Source organism: Pleurodeles waltl, chromosome 8, assembly GCF_031143425.1.
Source record: "Pleurodeles waltl isolate 20211129_DDA chromosome 8, aPleWal1.hap1.20221129, whole genome shotgun sequence".
Lineage (NCBI taxonomy): Eukaryota > Metazoa > Chordata > Amphibia > Caudata > Salamandridae > Pleurodeles > Pleurodeles waltl.
This window is the reverse complement of record NC_090447.1, coordinates 1,366,863,288-1,366,887,302: the sequence shown is the minus strand read 5'-3', so window position 1 is coordinate 1,366,887,302 and position 24,015 is coordinate 1,366,863,288. Positions and strand designations below refer to the sequence as shown.

Sequence of the window (24,015 nt, the reverse complement as noted above, 5' to 3'; positions counted from 1 at the left end):
CCACCACTTTGAAGTTGCCCTGTCTCTTTTTTTCTGCTCATGATCCACCCACGGAGCTGTTGGGTGGGACTAGGTGCTCTCCCAGCCCCTTTCACATCTGTTCTATCTTCCTCGGGTTCGACCCGTTCTGGATCGTGATACCCCACCACCGGTAGAGTAGGATAGATACCATGTGGTGGGGGCTCCTCCAGAGGCTGCTCTGGGGGTTTCCCTTGCTCCTGTGTTGTTGCCTCTTTAGGCTCTGTCACTTTTACATTTGTCTTCGTATCACAGAAAACCTGCCATAGTGACAGAATAGCTTCCCTCTTCTTCCTCTTCTGATACTTAGATCTAATATAAGTAAGTGTGTGCTCAACCATGTCTTTGTCAAATGTCCCTTCCTTTGGCTATGGCTGGGTATGGTCCTTAGTATCTCTATGGCATTGCTTACAATATTTCTGTATTTTCCCTTTTGCCTGACGAGAAAGTTTTTATCATATGTTCCAGGGGGCATCCATGGCTTTCCCTGGGACATACTCCGCCTGTATTTTCCTCCTATCATCATCCCCTCTTTGTGTCCCTTCTCTGCCCTTCGTCTCCCTCGCTGCTATGTATGTGTCCTTAACAATGTCACTAACCTATAGCAGTGTGCTTGGTGGAGAAGTGTTCTCATGGAGTGTTAATTGACTTGACATACATTGACATAAGGCCATGCTGATGAACATCAGCGATACTGATCGCTAATCTGTCCAGAACTTCTTCTATACTAATGTCGTTTGTGGTTGCATTTATGGGTGGGCGAAGTGGATTGGTGCCTGACGCAATACGCATTATAACGTTATCATAAATGAAAATTATCAGTAGTGGTGTCTGGGGATGTGGCATACCTTCCATCATTTAAAACCCCAGAATCATACAAGGCTGTGAAAAACGCATCAAGAAGTATTTCTAATATGAGAGGTTTATGCGTTGTAATGCTAAACCAAGGGGTGTTACACAGGCATTCGGGTTGGTCGTGAGCCCATTTTAATATTAAAACTAGATTGAGGGTGTCTGTTTCCCGCCAGAGGGAATCGTTAACTTCACTAATAAGGTTTTTGTATTTATTTCCATTTGTTTTGATGTTTTCTGCTTTTAATTTGTGTGTTTTATCTGCACTAATATTTCCCCACTTCCCCACCGCTTTAAGTTCTTCTAATGGGATATCAAAAATATGGTAGAGATCTTGCACCTTCTCTTCCTCACTTATTTCAGATTGTACAACCACTGGCGAGACCCCTTGTCTTTTTTTAATAATTTGACTGCCGTGACTGTGGCCTATTGTATTCTTTTTATCCTCCCGATTACTCATTATTTTTATTCATTGCTTTTGTGGTTTTTCAAGGCTGCTTGGGGTAATATAAGAATTAATACTACCTTAAACGCTGCTAGTTGTGAATCTGAAACATGTAAGCGAAAAGGATTTTGTCAGATAAGACTGTTGTCAAGATTCAGGCTTCAGGCCAGCAGGGGATTAGATATAGGGCTAGCTAAGGCTGGAGATTTCAGAGCACCCGACAGTGAAAGAGAAGAGATTTTGAACGCTGTTAGCCTGCTAACATAGTGATACCCAATACACTCATGACGTTGAGCTCGTGCTTTGTAATGTGGTAGTTTGTTGTGGCTCTACTTTTTGTACCATTTCACATCCATTTACTCATTCCTCATGATAGTTGTTTAGTCGTGTCTTAGTTCTTTTATGCTTGGTTTCCCTCAGGCCCCTCTCCCCTACGGTTTATTGTTTGTTCTCAATACCTTCAAGTAGCCTCTTACTCTCTTACTTTCTCATCTCCTGGCTAGTCTGATTTGCAGTGGTGTCCTGGGGGTCCCATCTGGCATCCTATTCCATCAGCGACTTAAATACAAACATCCACTACTAAAACCGGTGAGCTTAAATTGCTCATATGTTTTGTTGCTTTCGGTCTGTACCCATATAATTTGCCTGCTTGTCTCTTATGTATCCTACATCTGGTTCAGTGATGTACCATTTCTCCAACACCAAGGTTGCTCTGTGCCACCCCAAGCCACTGTGACAAATCCATTCCAAGAGTGAGATCTGGTCTGGTTTTTCTCTCTCGCTCCCTTACATTGGTTTCCCATGATCCCTACAGCGAATGTTATTTACCTTTCCCACCCACCTTGGTGTTTAGGGATAACAAGTGGTTCCAGCTTACCAGGAACATGCCAAAAAAGAAAGATCCAATCTCCAATCCTCTTATTTTTTTAGTTGCTAAGTTATTCGTTGCCCATTAAAGGACTTTGAGGATGCATAGTAGGGAATGCCCTAGTGCAACTGACAGGACTTAGCCCTTCTGAAATGGAATTGCATAACTCTATTACATAGTGATAAAAGCAATCAGTTGCGTATTTCCTTACAAAAAGGAGGTCGGTCAGGTATTGATCAGAGATTATCGGTTTCTAAAATGTTTGACAGAATGGAAAATTACCCAATGAGTAAAGTTAGCCTTTTCAAAAAGAAATTGTTAGCACAGAAGAAACAAATACTGAAATAACATTGAATAAAGGCGATGCATATTCGTTTCCGTTACAGTGATGGAAGTTTAAAAATTATGTTTTTATAAGATATCATTAAAGTCACAGTGTGCAATTTGATTGGCTATTGAGAGTGCCACTGAACATGGAGATGTTTCCTGTAACAAATCCCACTGAAGAAAGATGGTCGTTTTTATTCGTATTTTTATAGAAGTTTTTCCTTTTTAATTTACTGATTAAAAATATATGTTTTTTGTTTTTTATTGTTTGTTTTGGGTTGTTGGATTTTAGAGAGGTTTTGGGGAGTGTTTTAAAATGTGTACATTTTAATGTTTTTCATTTTAAATATTTCTGTACATATCTTAAGAATGTTATTTCGTTTTATTATTTTTTAATTTATTTTAATAAAAAATAATGCTCCATAAAAATATAAATGTCTATCATTGATACCAAACAACACACATCTTTTTGACAATGTTCACTCATGGATTGGCCTGGTTTGATTTCCAGGACAAGTCCATATCTTTCACATGATCTAATGCTTTAATAGACATGCATTAAAGGGAATCATACCTTTTCTTAATGATGCAGTAGTTACATTTCTTTTAATACCATTTGAATATGTTTATCTATCTTCAGTCCTATATTCTTTTAACTCTAGTATTCATTGGTTTGGAGAGATAGAGACAGAGAGACACACACACACACACACTCACTCACCCACACTCTCTCTCTCTTTCTCTTTCTCCCTTTCTCTGTCCTCCCCTTTCCTTCCTTCCCTGAAGTTTTTTTTTCGTGTAGATCAGGCCAAGATACCAAATGTGCTTCAAGGATATCCTAGGAAAATCTAGATTCAGTGTTGTGGATCCTTCTGTTAAGAAAGGATGTGAGCTCAGTCACAACTCACATTAGAAACGGGTATGAAAATAATACCATCAGCCGCAAAGCCTTTATGGCTGGATTGAACTGGGATTTTGGATCTTGAAAGAGCCGTAGCAATGCTGTATATAGGTGGTGCTCCTGTCAAACCCAACCTCTGTCAAATGGATGCAAGGTCACAATGACGGTCATTCCACTTAATTGAGATGCATGGGACCTTGACTCATTTTTGCTGCATATGTCTACCCATTTATAGGTAACAGAAATATAGAAGTTGCATTTTTATAAATCTCCCACCCTCACTGATTGCTTTAAACAAATATTACTACATGTTGATGAGTACCAACACATTGAAAAGAGTTAAGGTTAGATAAAAGTAAAAAAGCTTTCACTTAGTTTCTAGATATAAATGTAAGTAGAACAGTGCTTGTTTGTAAATAATAGAAAAACACCCAAGTTTCAAAGTTTACCATACATTGTATAGCTTAGTTTATCATTTATTGATACTTTTACTTTTTTTGTGAAACTAGATCTACTGCTGTGTGTGCATGAATGTCACCAACAACCAGCGCATTTGTGACATTTCCATTTTTCTTTGTGTCCAATGTGTCCCCTGCCTTTTTGGCAGTGTTGCATGAAGACTCTGATCTTGAGGAACCAATTACATGGAAATAGGGTACAATCCTGTTGAGTGACTTCAGAGGGAACACCCTTTATTGACTTCCACAACCTAGAATCACAAGGAGGCAGTCCACGTTTTTGGCCTGAGTACTCATCCAGACGTACTCCATAAGAGGGGAAATGTTCTGCAGGCTATTTGGAGTATGCACTGACTTTGATTGGAAGTGGACTTTGACCAAACTCTCTGAAATTAGATGTATGGGATTCGCTCTTCTACCTTGATGAACTCTTTTGGACCAAGACTTTTTGATCTCCCGGTACTATTTAAAATGCTCAGCTGCCCACGTGGATTTGTTATTTGCAAAACTGTAAAAAAAAAAATAAAAAAAAAAAAAAATGTTGCTGTTGGTGCTTCCAGAGAACGGGGTGGTGGCAGTGTGTGTTCCATTTCCACCTTGCTAGCCTGAAGACCTATGCTGAGTGTTTTATTCACTGTTTTGCTGCTCCTCTTGACCTTATATGCATCAAAGCTGCCAGCTAGACCACAATGTCCATACACATGAACTCGCACTATCCAACTGTTACCAGAGGTGTTTTCAAAAACGGCTACGCCTCCAAGTCCAGGTTCGCTTTGGTTGTAGGAGACCACTTGTCTTGATTGCTGTTTATAGTTTTCTTAGAGATTCAAAGAAATTGAGTGAACTCACCTCTTTTGTTGCCGACCCACTATACTTAGCATTCTCATATGTAGCTGCTTGGCAGACGGTGTTGCCAGTCGTCTCTGTGAAAAGATCTGATAAAAAAAACAATTTTATAGAGTCCTGTCGGGGTATTGTACTCATCAGTCGCGGCTGGCAGTGGGGCGAAGTGCCAAGGGTGGTGGGGGAAGGGGAGGAGGGTGAACAGATCCAAATAATTTTTTTTTTAAACAAATTTACCTTGAACCCTCCACACCACCGCTCCTCTGGTCTCCGTTGGACTGTAGGCTCCCCGGCACAGACTCCCAGCCTGCCCTGCTGCCAGTCCTAACGCTGCTCTAATGCATGAGATCAGCGTTAGGATTGGCCTGAGCACCCTGCCTTTGCGCTCCCAGGCAGACTAGGAGCCTGGGCCTGCTGTTTCCAACCCGGCAACACAGTGCCAGGTTGGAGACAGCTCAATGCGCAAACACACATGTACTGAGGGGAGTGCACACCACTACCCCCGGCACCTTTCATCCCCCATGGCCCACCCCTTTAAAAATGAAACAATAATAAACATTGTTTATTATTGTTTTCTTTTTAAAGATTTGCTGCTGCTGCTGGCCCGGGGCAGGAGTGACTGCTCCTCCACCATAGCGGGGGAGCCGGCGTTTTTACTCATACTGATTTACAGAGTACACCCCATAGCTTCATTTGTTTTCTAATTGCACAAGTTGCTTATGAAAAGTTTGATACATGCATGGCGAACGTTGCAAAAGATGGTTTTGTAATTCGAGCACTAAAATGAGAGCAAAGTTAGAGCTGCAAAAGACCTTGTGCGTGAAAGAAAATATACAAAAACTAAAGGGAAAGCTATCAAAAATAATGTTTGTTGTTCATTGCGCTTGGTGTAGGCGTATAGCCTACACAACATTCACATTGCTAAATTGCATAAATTGGGGGGAAAAAAGAAAAATCGCTTCCACAACCGCTCTAAAAAATAAACACGTTTCAGTGTGCCAGGAGATCCAATGAATAAAACATCTGCCCATTTACTGTATAAATAATGTTGGCTCTTTTGCAACAATAATAATATAATCAAACATTTGAAATGATGCGTGGGACTTGAGCTAAACAAGGAGGGATAATTTACACATCTGCTTTAGCTTTTCTCTCAAGCTTTGTGAATCTGTCGCTATTAGCAAGTCTGCCACAATGGCTTTAGTAATAATTTTGATAGTAATGGAAAGTAGTGACAATCATTATATCTCTAAAGGACATCCTTTTATTTCCCAGGTGTGATGGGCGAATATGAGCCGAAAATTGAGGTCCATTTTTCTTATACTCTCTCTGCTGCTAAGGGAAGCAATGTCAAGATGGAGTGCTTTGCACTCGGCAAGTAAGTACATATTCTTTCAAAATTAGACACCATTGTTTATTAAAATGTGACATGCAATTTCTAAATCTGTTACTTTGCTGAATTTCATTTTAACATATCTTTCTCAGAGGATCCTACCAGGTGGACATGTGACAATTGAATAGCCATTTACGCATACACTGCTCTGTCATTCATCTGAACAGTGATAGATTTAATCACAAATACTGAACTTTGGCATTAAAAGTAAACTTTTCTAGGAGGTATGAACACTGTTGCTGTTTTTTTCTTCTAAATGTTTGATTTCATTATGAGTATTTCTTGACTACAGTCATATGATTTATTTTTGCAAGGTTAATATGGCTCTCATAAAATATTAAAATATTAAAGAACCTTGGTAACCCAGCCTGTGTGCAATACTGAACCAGGATCACCAGTCTCATCATAGATAATTTACCCACCTGAGAAAAACAAATCACAGTGCGTACTCACTTTGATGGGGCTGTTCCACTCACTGACTCCTACTTCTGCTGTCCCAGCGCCCAGAAACAGCACTAGTGTTGATGCCTTACACTGAAGCCCTTTCTGACACTTTACATATTAATGCACTCTCCCTATTAGTGTGCTGTCCCTCCAGGTGGGCTCTTCACTAGCAAGGGACTCTCAACTAAGGTAAAATCAATCATTTCTCAGTAACAGAAACAAAACTCACAGGTTAAATACAGAGAGTTAAATCCCATAATCTTGAGTCAGATCATGACTGTCCAACATGTTTCAGTGTGTGCATCTTTGGTGCTTTTTTGAGGAACATATGAGCGACCTAGTAATGCTTCTCTAGTGGTTCAATTATTAATTCAGGCATTGCATGTAAGTGTTTTTTTAATGAACCACCTTCTGGACACAAAACATAAAATTCAAATCCGCAAAATGTCATGAAAAATTAAAGACACAAAGATAGTTTGATTTAGTACTAAATGTATCAGAGATAGCTAAAATCTTATGGTCACCTATGACAAAGCTGATATACAAACCATTAGAGAGTATGAGTGGGAGAATGACCTGTCTTGGCTCCGCCACCCATCCCTGCAGACCAAACAAGATAAATAATAGAGATTAATTATTCTATCAAAGACATCAAGGTTATTAACTTGAGGTAGCACTCATTACCCACCTCTATATCTAAAAGTGGTCCACGTGTTGGTAATACTAAAAGGAAAATGGTATTGTTAGAAATGGGGTCTTTGGTTGACATCAGGTTACCCCCTGTTCAAGCAAGGACCCTCATTCTAGTCAGGGTAAAAGAGAATCACCCTCAGCTAACCCCTGCTTACCCTTTTGGTAGCTTGGCAGAGCAGTAGGCTTAACTTCGGAGTGCTAGGTGTAAAGTATTTATAGCAACACACACAGTAACTGAATGAAAACACTACAAAATGACACAAAACCAGTTTAGAAAAATAGGAAATATTTATCTAAACAAAACAAGACCAAAACGACAAAAATCCACAAGTCAGGATATCAATAAAAAAAAAGAAAAAAGAGTATTTAAGTAGTTTCAAACACACACTAACGCTGTCAGCGTGAAAAAGTACCTTGGGTGTGTCAAAAATAACCCTGCACAGGCGAGTGCACGTTAAAAAGGGCTTGCGATGCGTTGATTCCACTCACGAGCGGGACCTTGCGTAGTTTCTCCTTTCGCCGGGTTGGGGCGTGTCGTTTCTTCTCTCTGCAGGAGAGCAATGCATTGATACGATCAGCACTCTCAAGTCCGGGCAGGCCTTGAGTTGTTTTTCCATGCCCAGCAGTACTTGAGTCAGAAATCCAGCCGTACGATGATCCGAAAACCCCGCAGCACGAGTTGTGATCTCCCAGCCTCCATCAGCGATGCTGCGCATCATTTCTCCTGCTCCGTGCGTCGATTCTTAAGTCGCGTTTCCTGCGAGCGGCGATTCTCAGCTGCGGAGCCGGCAGCGCATCGTTTCTTCAGCCGCAGATCAGAGTTGTGTCGATCTTTTCCCCGCACGGCACTCTGTGTGTGGATTTCCTTGTCTTTAAGCTGCCAGCTTCTCCTTTCAGGGTCCCAGGAACTGGATGGGCACCACAGGGCAGAGTAGAAGTCTCTCAATAGACTCCAGGTGCTGGCAGAGAGAAGTCTTTGCTGTCCCTGAGACTTCAAAGAACAAGAGGCAAGCTCTAAATCAAGCCCTTGGAGATTTCTTCAGAAGATGGAAGGCACACAAAGTCCAGTCTTTGCCCTCTTACTCTGGCAGAAGCAGCAACTCCAGGATAGCTCCACAAAGCACAGTCACAGGCAGGGCACTCTTCTTCCTCAGCTCTTCAGCTCTTCTCCAGGCAGAGGTTCCTCTTGTTTCCAGAAGGGTTTCTAATGTCTGTAGTTTTGGGTGTCCTTCTTGTACCCAACTGACTTATTGGCAAATGGAATGTCCTCTTATGAAACACCTCCCCCCCCCTCCTTCACACCTGTGTACCTGCGTATCACAACCTGGGTTAGGCTGGCACTGACTGGGTGACATATTACAAATCTGTAAGGCAGGAGATTCTGGAATTGTGTGCAATCGTTTCCATCAGGACACATTTAAATGGTTGGTTACTGTAAAAGGACCAAATTGAAGAGAGTCGATTATTGCAGGTCCAGCATTGAGTCCACTTTCCTGTGAGCACAGAACTGGATTGAGAGACTTAACCCTTTTGGTGAGACTTTCCCTTACAAATCTTCTAGGGGGTCCTATCACAAGCTACTAGTCAGAGTCCTCTGAAACGGCCTGTTAGTAACACAGGGAAACTGGTAACACAGGAACAGCGGCAGAGGCTGTTGCAGATTATCCCTCTTGATTACAAGGTCCACTGCAACTCTCTGGCTCCAGAGTTTTGGACTTAGAGACCTCACCTGCCCAAAACAAGAACAATCTCCCATTAAAATATCATGCCCTAAATAAAGAATAATCATGAGAACTGGGACCAAATTTTTGATTTCTCAGGTAATTCCTTATTTCTAATGGGCATCTCATAGTACCACTCTTGACAAGCTATAGTCTCACCTCCAGTGGTTTACCAGTACCACTGGTAACAATAACTTTGGGTCAGTTGGGGAGTGGGACGAAATTTACCAGCATATATAGTTGAATCTCCTAAGGAGACCCAAGTATCTTATTTTGCATTTTAAGACAATAAATTGATGCAGTTGCTGTTACATATTATCGCCTGTTGCTGTAGAAAATATATTATCACATATTGTTTCATTCAGAAACCCCATGATACAATATAGATCGGATTAATTAAAATGTTCAGGAGCAGTATGAAAAAATCTATGGCACACACCGAACAGACAGGCGCCTTATGTAAAGATGGCATTTAGATATGATGTCTATATGGCATACAAAGTGATTGCTCTCATGAACAGCTAATGAATTACACGTGGCTTTGATGAGTTATTTTTAAACCTCGCTGTGACTTTCAAAAGAAGAAATGAGGCTCCGATAAGCTGCACATTCCTTGTGATATCTATACAAATCCGTTCACTACCAGAGGTTTTTTTTGGCGCGCACACAAGGAGAAATCAATGATTCTAGAATTATGGTTTAAATACCATGTACCTGCAATCACACTGACATTAATCTGCTATAAAGTCCTGCCCCGCCAAGCAATTTAAGGTTATCAAATATATCAAACCCTCCAGCTATTAACGCACGAAGATATTTCTCTCAGCACATTCCTTATCTCGCTTTGTCTGTTATTAGGGAACGATCAGATTGTCTTTGCAAGCGCTGCAGCCCCGGCCAGCTCGGCAGGAAATTGAAATAACATTGAGGAGAACATCTAAACGAGACATGGATGTATAGGAAAGAAGAAAACGTCATGTGACTGGTTTAATGTGTATAGTTTAGATATTATTCACGTTAATTGTTATGAATTCAAAGCACAAACGCGTCCCTTATGAAATCAGTGAAACAAATGTGCGCAAAAACATATAGGGCAGTGGTTCCCAATCTTTTGAATTCTGTGGACCCCCACTTTATAATCACTGAAACCCAGGGACTCCCACTGAATCATTATTGGAATCCGGGGACCCCCCCACTAAGTCATTACTGAAAGCTGGGGACCTAATCTGTTAATAATATTTTATTTTCTAAGCAGTCGCAGAGCCCCTCAGGAGGCTTCGCGGACCCCCAGGGGTCCACGGACCACAGGTTGGGAACCACTGATATAGGGTAAACATGTGCGATGATACTCAAGCTTTCGTAGATAACTGATTAAGGGCCAGATGTACCAAAGGGTTTTACCCATTCTGTGTCTATGGGAAAATGTGTTTGTACATATGGCCCCACGATACGTAAAAAGGCTCTCATAAGCACAGACATAACCTAAATTTACCAAAGGTACCTGGTCTCGTAGTACCATTGTCACCACTCAAATGGCATTTGCTGCTTTACTCAGAATTTAACTACAGTACACGGGTACATGCCCATGTGCGTACAGGCATACCTCCATGCACACACAGCATTTAAACACATGCAATAAAAAAAAAACACATCATGAAAAAGTGCAAGAGGTGCCCAGGTGTTTCTATGTTTCGCTACTTGTTACGGGCAAAGCAACAAACATGCACACACAAGGTGGATGCCATTCAAAAGTAGAAGGAACTCAACTTCATCATGGCGCATAGCTAACATGCATTCTATGAGCAGAAATCACTCCGCTTTTCCATAATAAACTCATGTGCCATTGCAGCTGTGCGAGCAATATGCAATGAATTCCTGCAGGTAGGTGCCCAAGATCAGATGTTAGTTTCTGGTGTAAGCCGTCTGTGACCTACATGCAGTAATAATGTGAAATTAATGCACGTCTTTAAAATTAGTGGAAATAAAGTCTCAGCGCTGGAGGTGCCACAACAACAAGGAAGTGGAGTACCCAGTATATTTTCTGGAGAGATCTACCACTCTCTATTTTGTGTTTTTGTTGTTTCTAACGCTATGTGCCACATTCAGCTTCGACGAGCAGTTCCAGCTCCGTGTCCCGATTCACAGCTGAAAAAGTTACTCTACCTTCAGTACCACACAGTGCTGCCTCCATATCTTATAGAGCAGTAGAGAAAACTTAACAGCTGCTCATTTATTTTCCCACTTCACTTTGGTGATTGGGCTTACTTACTCCCTTACTGAAGATAGGGATGAAAACAGCAAGTTGTGGTACTAGAGAGGCTGCTCAGGGTCTTTGCACCTCCATTCATCTATGTGAATCTTGTTACCCTTCCTTCTATGGCATTAATGGCTTTAAATGACTCACGCCTTCTTTATAAGTCATTGTCTGTGGTTCAGAACAGCAATTTTGCGGGCAAGTAATCAGCAGCCATTCTTGACTGCAGCTGTGAACCTCAACAAATGGATATTACTTTCTGTAGTTTTCACATGGTCAGCCCTGGTTCCTTGTGTTGAACTGTGGTAAAAGCTTCATTGACGCCTTCCATAGGTTTAGATATCTGCTAGAACATTACAACTTTCAGGAGGCTGGTGAAAACTTGGCTGTTTCCGCGTTAATTGGTTTGGCTCCGCTGCTGGCTCTCTCATTGGATTCTCACTGTACCCCCTCTAGCGCTTCGATGCGAAGGCCAGAATGCGTTTTAGAAATACCTATATACATACATACAACAGTACAAAGGGCGGGTGCCTTAGGTTAGCCCTCCTATGCCATAGCCTTCAGACAGCGCTGATCATAAATTGCTTCAACAGACAAACATATTCTTTTGGAAAGCAATAATGTGAGTCTTATCTCACTATAGGGCGGGTGGGGTGGTTAGCTTTTGCTGTAGACAAGGTGGATCATTATCAGGAGCAGCGGCCGCTAGCAAGGGATACTTGGTCTGTGTGGAAGTCATCTCGGAAACAAGGTTTCCTCCCTAAAAATGCATGTTAACTAAAACCGTGCTTGAAATATGATGTAGGTAATTATGTAAATGCAGTACAGTAGGTACAAAGTCTTATTTTACAAGAACATATTTGTGTGCAAGGAAAGCTACAACAAAATATAAAGGAAATCATTTTATTGAATAATGAGCTGGACTTTTATTAGTCTGCATCGTCTTTTGTGAGTCAGGTGGAACAGCGAGCCTAGACCTTTAATCAATCATTCATGCATTTCTAAGAAGCCCGGTATTCCAGTCCTTATTTTATCTTCCCTTCCCTTCTCTTAGGAGCAAGACTGTTGGTCCTTTGTTAAATCTCTTTTTCTATAATGACCATGACCATGGCCTTATTTCCCGATGGCCACACACTGCAAGGGGATCAGGCATCTTTGATTGGCAAAATATCTTTGGGTGAACAGTGGTTTAAGAAATGGAAGTATGTATCTGGTGTAAATAAATATGTAAATACCCCATAATATTATCAGGATTACTTTCGTTAAACTATTTTTTTTTTGTACTTGAACGCCTACATACATTATTTATTTGGAAAAAAAAATTACAACTGTTATGTTCTCCAGCCTATTATTAAGACAATAATTAAATACGAATTTTGTTTTTTTTAATGTGCCTCATGTTGCTATCTTTCCTATGTGACCTATTTAACCCATGGCAAGTTTCTAGAAGCATGGACTCATTTCAAGATGGCTTCTCTCATGAAGGGTTTAGACCAATTTAGGAAAGTGGACTACATTACATAGAAGTTATTTCATTGCAGTTAATTGTGAGATACGTTTACCATGCTGCCAACTTGTAGGGGGAGTTCACAGTGATTTCAGTGCTTGCTTTCCTTTTATGCCAGCCCTGCCAAACACTGGACGAGTGTCACCATGCCGTAGGTTTGCAGCGTTGCAGAGTTCTCATTCAAAGATGGCTGCTTCAGTGGTGACTGGTAGGGGCTGTTATAAAAGAAGCATGCAGTAAGAATTACAAGCTAGTGGAAAAGTGCTAAGTATGCCCTTATGATTAATCAACTGTAAAGCAGTCCTGGGCACCCACTACAAATTACAATTGTGGTAATTATTTACATACTGTAACCAGTCTTCCCACGATTTTGAATTTGTATATTCGTTTTGTTACGGTGGCCTTTTTGGCACCACAATTCTACCTCAGATATACTGTATAATTTACCACAGTATCTAAAATATTTTGCAGTACAATGTGTTCCTGTAGCGTGTGTCTGGGGTAATGTGTGCACTAATATAATATAAGTAATTTATGCCATTATAAAATATTACCACTCTTGCTGTCCGAGAAGGATTATGGTAACCTATCTACATCGAACCACATGCTCATTCATCCACCCATTGATCTATTAATATATTCACTTATTCCATTATTTATCATCCTCTAACACATTCATAAATACATCTAGACGCCGACTCATCTTTTCAAACATTGACTCATTCTTACATTCACCCATATGCATATAAACACCACAATAAATGCAAAATCATGTTCACATATATAATAGATAGACTTGTTGAATTTGCAGTGCTTGGTATTTCTAGCGTTTGTTTCAATGTAATTCAATAGGCAGTCTCTGCAACAAAGAACTTGCAAAATGATTCAATAATGTGTACCTGCTTTATATATAACTTTACCTAAGTCAACACATAGGCCGGCGCTCTAGTTATACTTTCATGAAAGGTAACATTTTAACTTGCAACAGTGCTCCATTTATCCATTTATTTAAATACTTAATTGCTATATCTGCTAACCTTCTGACATTGAAAAAGGGGAAACAGTCAAGGGGTAAGAGTTTTGTTCCTAGGCAGCTAGCTGCAGTATATCCCATTGCTCAAGGAGAAGAGGAACCAAGTACATCAGTTTTTATTACAGTTTGAACATATTTAGTGCATGAGTTGTTACTGTATGTTTAAATGGTTTCTAATCTGATGTTTGAAGTTTCTCTGCTTCCCTGGGCTGTGGGCCTGAGAAATGACAGAACATTTCCCCCAACCAGGTTAGAAACTCAAAGGACAGGTAGGACTAGCTCTTTAGGGCGGTAACTTATACTTTTCTCCAAATTGCACAATTTCTTGAAGTAAGGTCAAACAAAGGTCTTCTTCTTAAGAGGGCGGCGAGGCTATAGATGATAAATGCTCACGTTCTTACAGAAAAATAATGTATTAGCTACAAGTCCCTAAAAGTGATCAAGATCTAATGTGGAAAAATACAACAGCACTCACAAAGTTAGTTTTCAGTGAGGTAGAAGATCACACATTTCCCAAAAAAATTGGGATAGCTTAACCGTCTTTCTACCAATATTCCTTGTTTACATAATGCAGCAAACATACTTTGGCAGGTGATGCAATACGAACCGCTTGATCTAAGTTACTGCAGCGGCTGGTTCTTGTTTATAGAACTGCAGGCTGCTGACCAGAAGCTGTCTCAAACTCTGTCTCAAATTGTATGACTACTATAAGTAGTACTCCGCATCCTGTGGCACTAGGCCCAGGTAACTGGCCTGCCTGTCTTACACCGCAGTACCTGCACAACCCTTGGTAGGGACACCACTGAAGCCAGCGGAGCACAACTCAGAGAGTATGGTGAATGGGCCCGCAGCTCTATCTCGCTCCTTGTGTCAGTGACTGGGAGATACTTTGCACAACAAGGAACAAATAACTGGGTACTGTGTAAGTAGGACAACTACAGATATTTGCAACATTCCTATAAATAAATGTAAAAAAAAAAAAAAAAATTGCAACAGTAATGCAGCTGCTTGACAGTACGATTAGTTTGATGCAAGATCAAAAATCCCCAAGCACATCACTGTACAGGGAGTGCAGAATTATTAGGCAAGTTGTATTTTTGAGGATTCATTTTAATATTGAACAACAACCATGTTCTCAATGAACCCAAAAAACTCATTAATATCAAAGCTGAATATTTTTGGAAGTAGTTTTTAGTTTGTTTTTAGTTTTAGCTATGTTAGGGGGATATCTGTGTGTGCAGGTGACTATTACTGTGCATAATTATTAGGCAACTTAACAAAAAACAAATATATACCCATTTCAATTATTTATTATTACCAGTGAAACCAATATAACATCTCAACATTCACAAATATACATGTCTGACATACAAAAACAAAACAAAAACAAATCAGTGACCAATATAGCCACCTTTCTTTGCAAGGACACTCAAAAGCCTGCCATCCATGGATTCTGTCAGTGTTTTGATCTGTTCACCATCAACATTGCGTGCAGCAGCAACCACAGCCTCCCAGACACTGTTCAGAGAGGTGTACTGTTTTCCCTCCTTGTAAATCTCACATTTGATGATGGACCACAGGTTCTCAATGGGGTTCAGATCAGGTGAACAAGGAGGCCATGTCATTAGATTTCCTTCTTTTATACCCTTTCTTGCCAGCCACGCTGTGGAGTACTTGGACGCGTGTGATGGAGCATTGTCCTGCATGAAAATCATGTTTTTCTTGAAGGATGCAGACTTCTTCCTGTACCACTGCTTGAAGAAGGTGTCTACCAGGAACTGGCAGTAGGACTGGGAGTTGAGCTTGACTCCATCCTCAACCCGAAAAGGCCCCACAAGCTCATCTTTGATGATACCAGCCCAAACCAGTACTCCACCTCCACCTTGCTGGCGTCTGAGTTGGACTGGAGCTCTCTGCCCTTTACCAATCCAGCCACGGGCCCATCCATCTGGCCCATCAAGACTCACTCTCATTTCATCAGTCCATAAAACCTTAGAAAATCAGTCTTGAGATATTTCTTGGCCCAGTCTTGACGTTTCAGCTTGTGTGTCTTGTTCAGTGGTGGTCGTCTTTCAGCCTTTCTTACCTTGGCCATGTCTCGGAGTATTGCACACCTTGTGCTTTTGGGCACTCCAGTGATGTTGCAGCTCTGAAATATGGCCAAACTGGTGGCAAGTGGCATCGTGGCAGCTGCACGCTTGACTTTTCTCAGTTCATGGGCAGTTATTTTGCGCCTTGGTTTTTCCACACGCTTCTTGCAACCCTGTTGACTATTTTGAATGAAACGCTTGATTGTTCGATGATCACGCTTCAGAAGCTTTGCAATTTTAAGAGTGCTGCATCCCTCTGCAAGATATCTCACTATTTTTTACTTTTCTGAGCCTGTCAAGTCCTTCTTTTGACCCATTTTGCCAAAGGAAAGGAAGTTGCCTAATAATTATGCACACCTGATATAGGGTGGTGATGTCATTAGACCACACCCCTTCTCATTACAGAGATGCACATCACCTAATATGCTTAATTGGTAGTAGGCTTTCGAGCCTATACAGCTTGGAGTAAGACAACATGCATAAAGAGGATGATGTGGTCAAAATACTCAATTGCCTAATAATTCTGCACTCCCTGTATACAGGTTCCAAAGATTCACGAAGCAGGGTACAATCAAATCTAGAGCACAGAATTGCGTCTCAATGCTCTGCCTAGTCAAATGTTGACAAACATTACTGAAAATTTGTCACCTTTTCTGTGTTTTCTATTAAATTCTGATTTCAGTAAAGTACCCTTCGTATACATGTGCACAAATATGTGTGTAGATGTTTTACGCTTGCTCGTAAACACACTTGTAAACAATATACAGTGTACCTTGGTAGAAATATATATAAATTCCTCAAGGAGACAATACATATTGCAATATATTTAAATTCTGTTTGTGCAATCCTATCAGTATAAAGATATTATATACATAGATACTTGAGGAAAGAGGTACCCAAGTCCCAGAACACAGTAAGATGGCTAAGGTATAACTAAAGGCCTCAACAATAAGAAAGCTCAAATTTCAACAATTGTTAACTAGATCGACCATGCAAATGGCACAAGATGCTCTGCAGCTCACAGATGCTGATGCTCCTTGAACAGAAAACACAAGGATTCCCTTAGAACCACCCACGAGGAAAATAATCAAGATGCTTAAAGAACTTAGGACACACAATCCAAACCAGCCTTATGCTTTGCAATATGCTGTGATCAGCCTCACCATTTGCAGTGGATGGGTTTCTATAACTGTTGCAGGTCAAGTACACTTTTCTCTACAAGTCACAAACCACCTACCTCATTCGTATTAATTGTGTGGGAATAGACTATGACTCAATGCAAAAACTAGCAAATGCTAGAACATAAGCATGCCAGACCACCATTCCAGCTCTCTCTAGGGCAGTGTCCCTCCATTCCGATTCCTATCATGAAAAACAGTAGCACTCATTGGTATCATTTTTCATCACAATGTGATTTGTCACTTTTGACAGTTAATGTACCAAATAAGTGATGTGACCATCACTCCTTCCAGATAAAAGGTAGAGTTTATTGATTCTAGTAAAAAACATACAAGTGCTAAAGTGCAATGTGTCCGTAGTGAGCAAAACAAATAAACTACAGAACCTTGGATACAAACAGTCATAAGATCAAACTAAATTTTTACAGCAAACATCCCTGAATATCTTCAAATCCATAGGCCTCGTGTGCCTGGCCCTGTTACATAAATAGGGCCTTTTGAAGAATGTTGGTTGGTACTATGTGAATGACGTTTTGACCCTTTCAGTTAATGATAAGGTCTCATTGGGACTGAGATGTTGGGATGTCCCGTTCCTGCTGCTTAAAAGTTTAGGGGGCACAATATTAAAACAGTGGCACATTGTGAACTGTACATTAGGAAGTACATGCTATGAGCCTTAAAACCATGGAAAACAGGATGTACAATGTGCATCCTGTTAGACATGGCAGCCTTCGGATGGTGTTCCCCCAACATTTTGCTTACCACCTCCACTTTTCTGACCTTGTTTTTGTAAGTAGTAGGACTCTGTGCACTTTGCCACTGCTAAGCATTGCTAAAGTGCCTGTGCTCTCTCTCCATTAAACGGGTAATATTGGCTTATCCCAAATTGGCATATTTAATTTACTTATAAGTCCCTAGTAAAGTGGTACTGTGTGCACCCAGGGCCTGTAAATTAAATGCTACTATTGAGCCTGCAGCACTGATTGTGCCACCCGCCTAGGTAGCCCCTAACCATGTATCAGGCCTGCCATTGCAGAGCCTTTGTGTGTAGTTGTACACTGCCATATTAACCTGGCAAAATAACCAATTTGCCAGGCCCAAACCTCCCCTTTTTATACATATGTCAGCCTTAGTGTGGGCCCTGGGCAACCTCGAGGGCAGGGTGTAATGCATTTAAAAGGCAGACACTTTTTCCATATCCTGATAGTGAAAAACTCCCAAAGTCGTTTTCCCTACTGCAGTGCCTCTCTCTCCATTAGGATAACATTGGGATTACCTTATTACATTTTACAAGTGTAATTCCCAATTGTAAAGAGATGGATTTTGATTTTTCAAGTTTGGTGTCTCTGGCATCACAATTTAAAATCCAAACGTATTATCAAGTCTGATTTTAAATTGCGATTCTGAAAATGCCACTTTTAGAAAGTTGGCATTTTCCTACTTAAGGCAGTTGGTGTCTGCTGCCTGTCTCTGACCACATGTCTGGTGAGAGGGGGCAGCAGTGCTTTGTGCATTCCCCCTAGACAGGCACACCTATTGGGAGCTTATGTATGCTTTGATGGGCCATCCTGGCAGGATGGGAGGGAGGAGCTGGACCCAGTCTTGCATACACCTGAATCAGCTGTGTCGTGCCCTCACAAAGGGCTGCATATGCCCCGTAGTGAGTCTGGAGCCAGCGCAGGACAGGAAGGGCAATGGCCTCTGTACATTTCAAAGGCCTGCCTTTGAAGTTTCCCCCATTTGAAAGGCACCACTGGGTAGAAGAACTGGACCTCAGACACCACCACTTCAGTACACTTCTGGACCTGTAGATCCTCTATGGATACTCTGCCATGAAGGAGGACTGCTGTATTGCTGAAAAAACTGACACTCTACTGGACTGCAACTAAGGAGGAGTTGCTCCCTTGGTGTGCTGACCTGCTGCCCTCTTGCCTGAAGAGGAACAACTGGACCTGGACCCCATCTTGAACCCAGGACCCCAGAGTGACTCAAAGGGATAGTCTGCCGGCCTCCTCATCTGACCCTCAGGGACATAAGAAGCTCCCCCTACAGACTCCTTCTTCAGCTAGCTCCTGACCCCCAAGAGGCACCTCAGGTACTGGGACCTTGGAAGTCATTTTATTTAAGCTCTAAAAGTCAAGCCTTTGGGTGCTTTGTGAAGGAGAATATGCCCATTTGTTCTGAAACATTGTTGCTCGTCTGGAAATCCAGCATGAGCAGCTGCAACTTCGTCTCTTTGATGCCAAGCGTTGTACACCATCACAAGGCACCAGTCCATCTGTCCACAATGCCTGGCTTGCTCCTCGCGCCCCGTCAAGCATCCCCAGTGATGCTTTTATTTGCTTTTATTTGCACCTTGCAGACTTCTTCCCCATTAACAGTGCTATTGGCACAAGTCTTGAGAAGTTAGAACTTCAGCAGGACTAATCTGAGACTCTAACTGACCTGTGCTCATCACTGCCGACTTTGACCCAATACAGTGAGACCAGTTAACCGCGGTTGGTGTTTTATGCTTTTTCACACCTTATTGCAGTTTATTCTTTAAAAATGCATAACTCCGGTTCTGCTGATTTGATTTTACTCACATTGGTTTTGTTATATTTATGACATGCTGTTCTATTTTTATAACCTTGTATGGTCTTTTCACTGTTTTACTGCTGGAAGTGTTGCACAAATATTTTACACGCTGCCTCCCTCTAAGTTAAGTCTGCCAAACTACCAGAGGGTGAGCAAGGTCAATTTAGGGTTTGCCTGACACTTACCCTGACTAGAGTTGTGGTTGCTGGTTGACCAGGGCTCAACTAGTAAACCAAATTCTAACACACCTCCAGATATCCCCAATGTGCTAAAGCACAGTGTGGGCTTTGTCAGCTTCCAAACGTTGACAGCTCACACTTGGCGGATGGTTACCACCTGCCCTTGGCAGATCATAATCATTCAATGCTTAGCGACCAATGGTTTCAAAGCATTTGTACCACTGTTGCTTGTTAAAAAGGCATAGTAATGTCCCGTGGAGCGCTCCCTTTCCCTCACAACTCCCAATACATCACAATGTGTATGAATCCCAGAACACTTTTGTGCACTGATGTTAGAAATCGGGTCTTTGGTTGACAGGCAGGTTACCCCCTGTTCAAGCAAGGACCCTCACTCTAGTCAGGGTACAAGAGAATCACCCTCCGCTATCCCCTGCTTACCCCCTTGGTAGCTTGGCAGAGCAGTAGGCTTAACTTCAGAGTGCTAGGTGTAAAGTATTTGTACCAACACACATAGTAACTGTTAGAAATGGGGTTTTTGGTTGGCAGTCAGGTTGCCCTCTGTCCAAGCAAGAACCCTCACTCTAGTCAGGGTAAGTCACACACAATCCAAAATCAGCCTGTGCTCACCCTCCGGTAGCTTGGCACGAGCAGTCAGGCTTAACTTAGAAGGCAACGTGTAAAGCATTTGTGCAATAAATCATACAACACCATAGCATAACACCACAAAAATACACCACACAATGTTTAGAAAAATATATAATATTTATCTGGGTATCTTCAGGTCAAAACAATCAAAGTTGCAATATGAATTTGTAAAGATATCACTGAAAAGTGATATAAAGTGTCTTAAGTCTTTAGAAAGTAAACAGAGTCTCTTTCAAACACAAGGTACCTGGTTTCTGGTGGAAAATCTCCTCAGAGGGCCACAAAGGAAGAGGTGCGTGGAAAAAGGGTGTGTGCGTTGATTTCTCCCCAGCACACACGGACTTGCGTCGTTATTTTCCACACGGGGAAGTCGTGCGTCGTTTTCCGGCGCGCGGACAGTCTCTTTCTGTGGGTCGCAGGGATTACCAGATGTCCCGGGTCTGTGCGTGGATTTTCCTGCTTGTTTTCCGGCTGCGCGTCGTTCTGCGGGGCTGTGCGTCGAAGTTTCGATCTCACGGCAGGCGTTGCGTCGATTTCTCCTGCGGAGTCGGGCGGCGTTGTCCTTGCGAGGCCGTGCGTCAAAGTTTCGATCTCACGGCAGGCGTCGCGTCGATTTCTCCCGGGAAGTCGGGCGGCGTTGTCCTTGCGAGGCCGTGCGTCAAAGTTTCGGTCGTCCCGAAGGCGTCGTGATGATCAGCGTCGGTGTGCGGCGTTTTTCTTGCCGCGGAACAAGCTGTGCGTCGAAAAGTTCGGCGCACGGAGCGTCCAAGAGGAAGAGTGAAGTCTTTTTGGTCCTGAGACTTCAGGGAACAGGAGGCAAGCTCTATCCAAGCCGTTGGAGAGCACTTTTTCAGCCAGGCAAGAGTTCAGCAAGGCAGCAGGCCAACAGCAAGGCAGCAGTCCTTTGTAGAAAAGCAGACAGGTGAGTCCTTTGAGCAGCCAGGCAGTTCTTCTTGGCAGGATGTAGTTTCTGGTTCAGGTTTCTTCTCCAGCAAGTGTCTGTTGAGGTAGGGCAGGGGCCCTGTTTTATACTAAGTTGTGCCTTTGAAGTGGGGGTGACTTCAAAGAGTCTCTAAGAAATGCACCAAGCCCCCTTTCAGTTCAATCCTGTCTGCCAGAGTCCCAGTAGGGGGTGTGGCAGTCCTTTGTGTGAGGGCAGGCCCTCCACCCTCCCAGCCCAGGAAGACCCATTCAAAATGCAGTTGTATGCAAGTGAGGCTGAGTACCCTGTGTTTGGGGTGTGTCTGAGTGAATGCACAAGGAGCTGTCAACTAAACCTAGCCAGACGTGGATTGAAGGGCACAACAAGATTTTAGTGCAAAGAAATGCTCACTTTCTAAAAGTGGCATTTCTAGAATAGTAATATTAAATCCGACTTCACCAGTCAGCAGGATTTTGTATTACCATTCTGGCCATACTAAATATGACCTTCCTGCTCCTTTCAGATCAGCAGCTGCCACTTCAACAGTGTATGAGGGCAGCCCCAATGTTAGCCTATGAAAGGAGCAGGCCTCACAGTAGTGTAAAAACGAATTTAGGAGTTTTACACTACCAGGACATATAACTACACAGGTACATGTCCTACCTTTTACCTACACAGCACCCTGCTCTAGGGTTTACCTAGGGCACACATTAGGGATGACTTATTTGTAGTAAAAGGGGAGTTCTAGGCTTGGCAAGTACTTTTAAATGCCAAGTCGAAGTGGCAGTGAAACTGCACACACAGGCCTTGGAATGGTAGGCCTGAGACAGGGTTAAGGGGCTACTGAGGTGGGTGGCACAACCAGTGCTGCAGGCCTTCTAGTAGCATTTAATCTACCTGCCCTAGGCACATGTAGTGCACTCTACCAGGGACTTACAAGTAAATTAAATAGTCAATCATGGATAAACCAATCAGTACAATTTACACAGAGAGCATATGCACTTTAGCACTGGTTAGCAGTGGTAAAGTGCCCAGAGGTCAAAAGCCAACAACAACAGGTCAGAAAAAATAGGAGGAAGGAAGCAAAAAGTTTGGGGATGTCCCTGTCAAAAAGCCAGGTCCAACATGACCCCCTACCAGCCTAAAGCCAGGGGAGAACAATCACTATCCTGATGTACTTCCCTGTTTGAGGCGACAGAACAAGGACCCAGGCCCACAACAGCAGGGGCATGCTCCAGTTCTTCGCCTTCCTGACTCCAATTGGATCCCTCTGTCTATACTCTCAGGGCCCACTAAGCCAACCCATGGGGAACTTTTCTCCTTACCTGCGGATCCCATCTGTGCAGCACCTAACCTTACCTTGCTCACAGATGTATCCCAGGAGCAGGATAGTACCATCATGACCAACACAGTGGTGTTGCCCACTCTACCCCCGGGGTGGGACACTTGTCCCCTCCCCAGGGATAACTCTGTCCACCCGGACAGCAAGCCACAGTGATTACTGACAGCTGCCAGGGATGAGAGCCAGGCCCCAGGCCTCTCAAAGCCCTCCAACCACTGTGGCTGTGGAGAATGGGGGGCAGTAGCCCCAGGTGCTGGGCACCCTTTAACCACTCTCCCTTCCACCAGGTCAGGGATGACAGCCTGAACCTGGTCCTCCCCTCTGGGGCTCTGTACCCTCCCTCCTGGAGCGGTACCCCCAGAGTCCAACATGGTCAGGGTGCTTACAGAAGTCGCCCTGTACCATTCCTCCACCAGTGCAGGGCTGTTAACCTGCAACTGGCCCTCCAACCTGGGGCCTGTACCTTCAGGTTGGACTAGGGCCCGGGGTGAGGCTTCCCTCCCCTTGCCCTCCCTTCTGGGGTCCAGCACCCTCCAACTAGGAGTAGCCTCCTCAGAAGACAACATGGTAGGGGCACTGTTGTCAGTAGCCCCTCCTCCCAGGTCCGGGGGGACACCCTGAACCTGGTCTTCCAGCCCAGGGTCTGTACCCTCAGACTGGATCACTGCCTGGCAAACCAGGACTTCCTGGGAGGCACACCTACCCCCCACCAGGTCAGAGTTTAACCTCTGCACCTGACCATTCAACTCAGAGTCACCACCCTGAAGTTGAACAATTGCCTGGCACGCCAGGACTTCCTGGAGGGCACACTGACCCTCCACCAGGTCAGAGTTTAACCTCTGAACCTGGCCATTCAACTCCGAGTCACCACCCTGAAGTTGAACAATTGCCTGGCACGCCAGGACTTCCTGGAGGGCACACTGACCCTCCACCAGGTCAGAGTTTAACCTCTGAACTGGGCCATTCAACTCAGAGTCACCACCCTGAAGTTGAACAATTGCCTGGCGCACCAGGACTTTCTGGGAGGCACACCTACCTCCCACCAGGTCAGAGTTTAACCTCTGAGCCCGGTTCCCCAACCCAGGGTCACCACCCTGAGGTTGGGCAATTGCCTGGCACGCCAGGACTTTCTGGGGGGCACACCTACCCCCCACGAGGTCAGAGTTTAACCTCTGAACCTGGTCATCCAACCCAGAGTCAACACCCTGAGGTTGGACAATTGCCTGGCACAGCAGGACTTCTTGGGAGGCACACCTACCTCCCACCAGGTCAGAGTTTAACCTCTGAACCTGGGTATCCAACCCAGGGTCACCACCCTGGGGTTG

The 24,015-nt window shown here is 43.2% G+C and overlaps 1 protein-coding gene across 6 annotated transcripts in view; it reads left to right on the top strand.

The window, feature by feature from the left end:
* The window catches only part of CNTN5 (contactin 5), a 3,179,309-nt gene that overhangs the window by 2,397,953 nt on the left and 757,341 nt on the right, over positions 1-24,015 (top strand). For all 6 annotated transcript variants that reach the window (XM_069202389.1, XM_069202386.1, XM_069202392.1 and 3 more), the window contains one exon: positions 5,988-6,090. In XM_069202389.1, the coding sequence (XP_069058490.1) occupies positions 5,988-6,090 (103 nt within the window). The remainder of the gene's footprint in view (positions 1-5,987; positions 6,091-24,015) is intronic.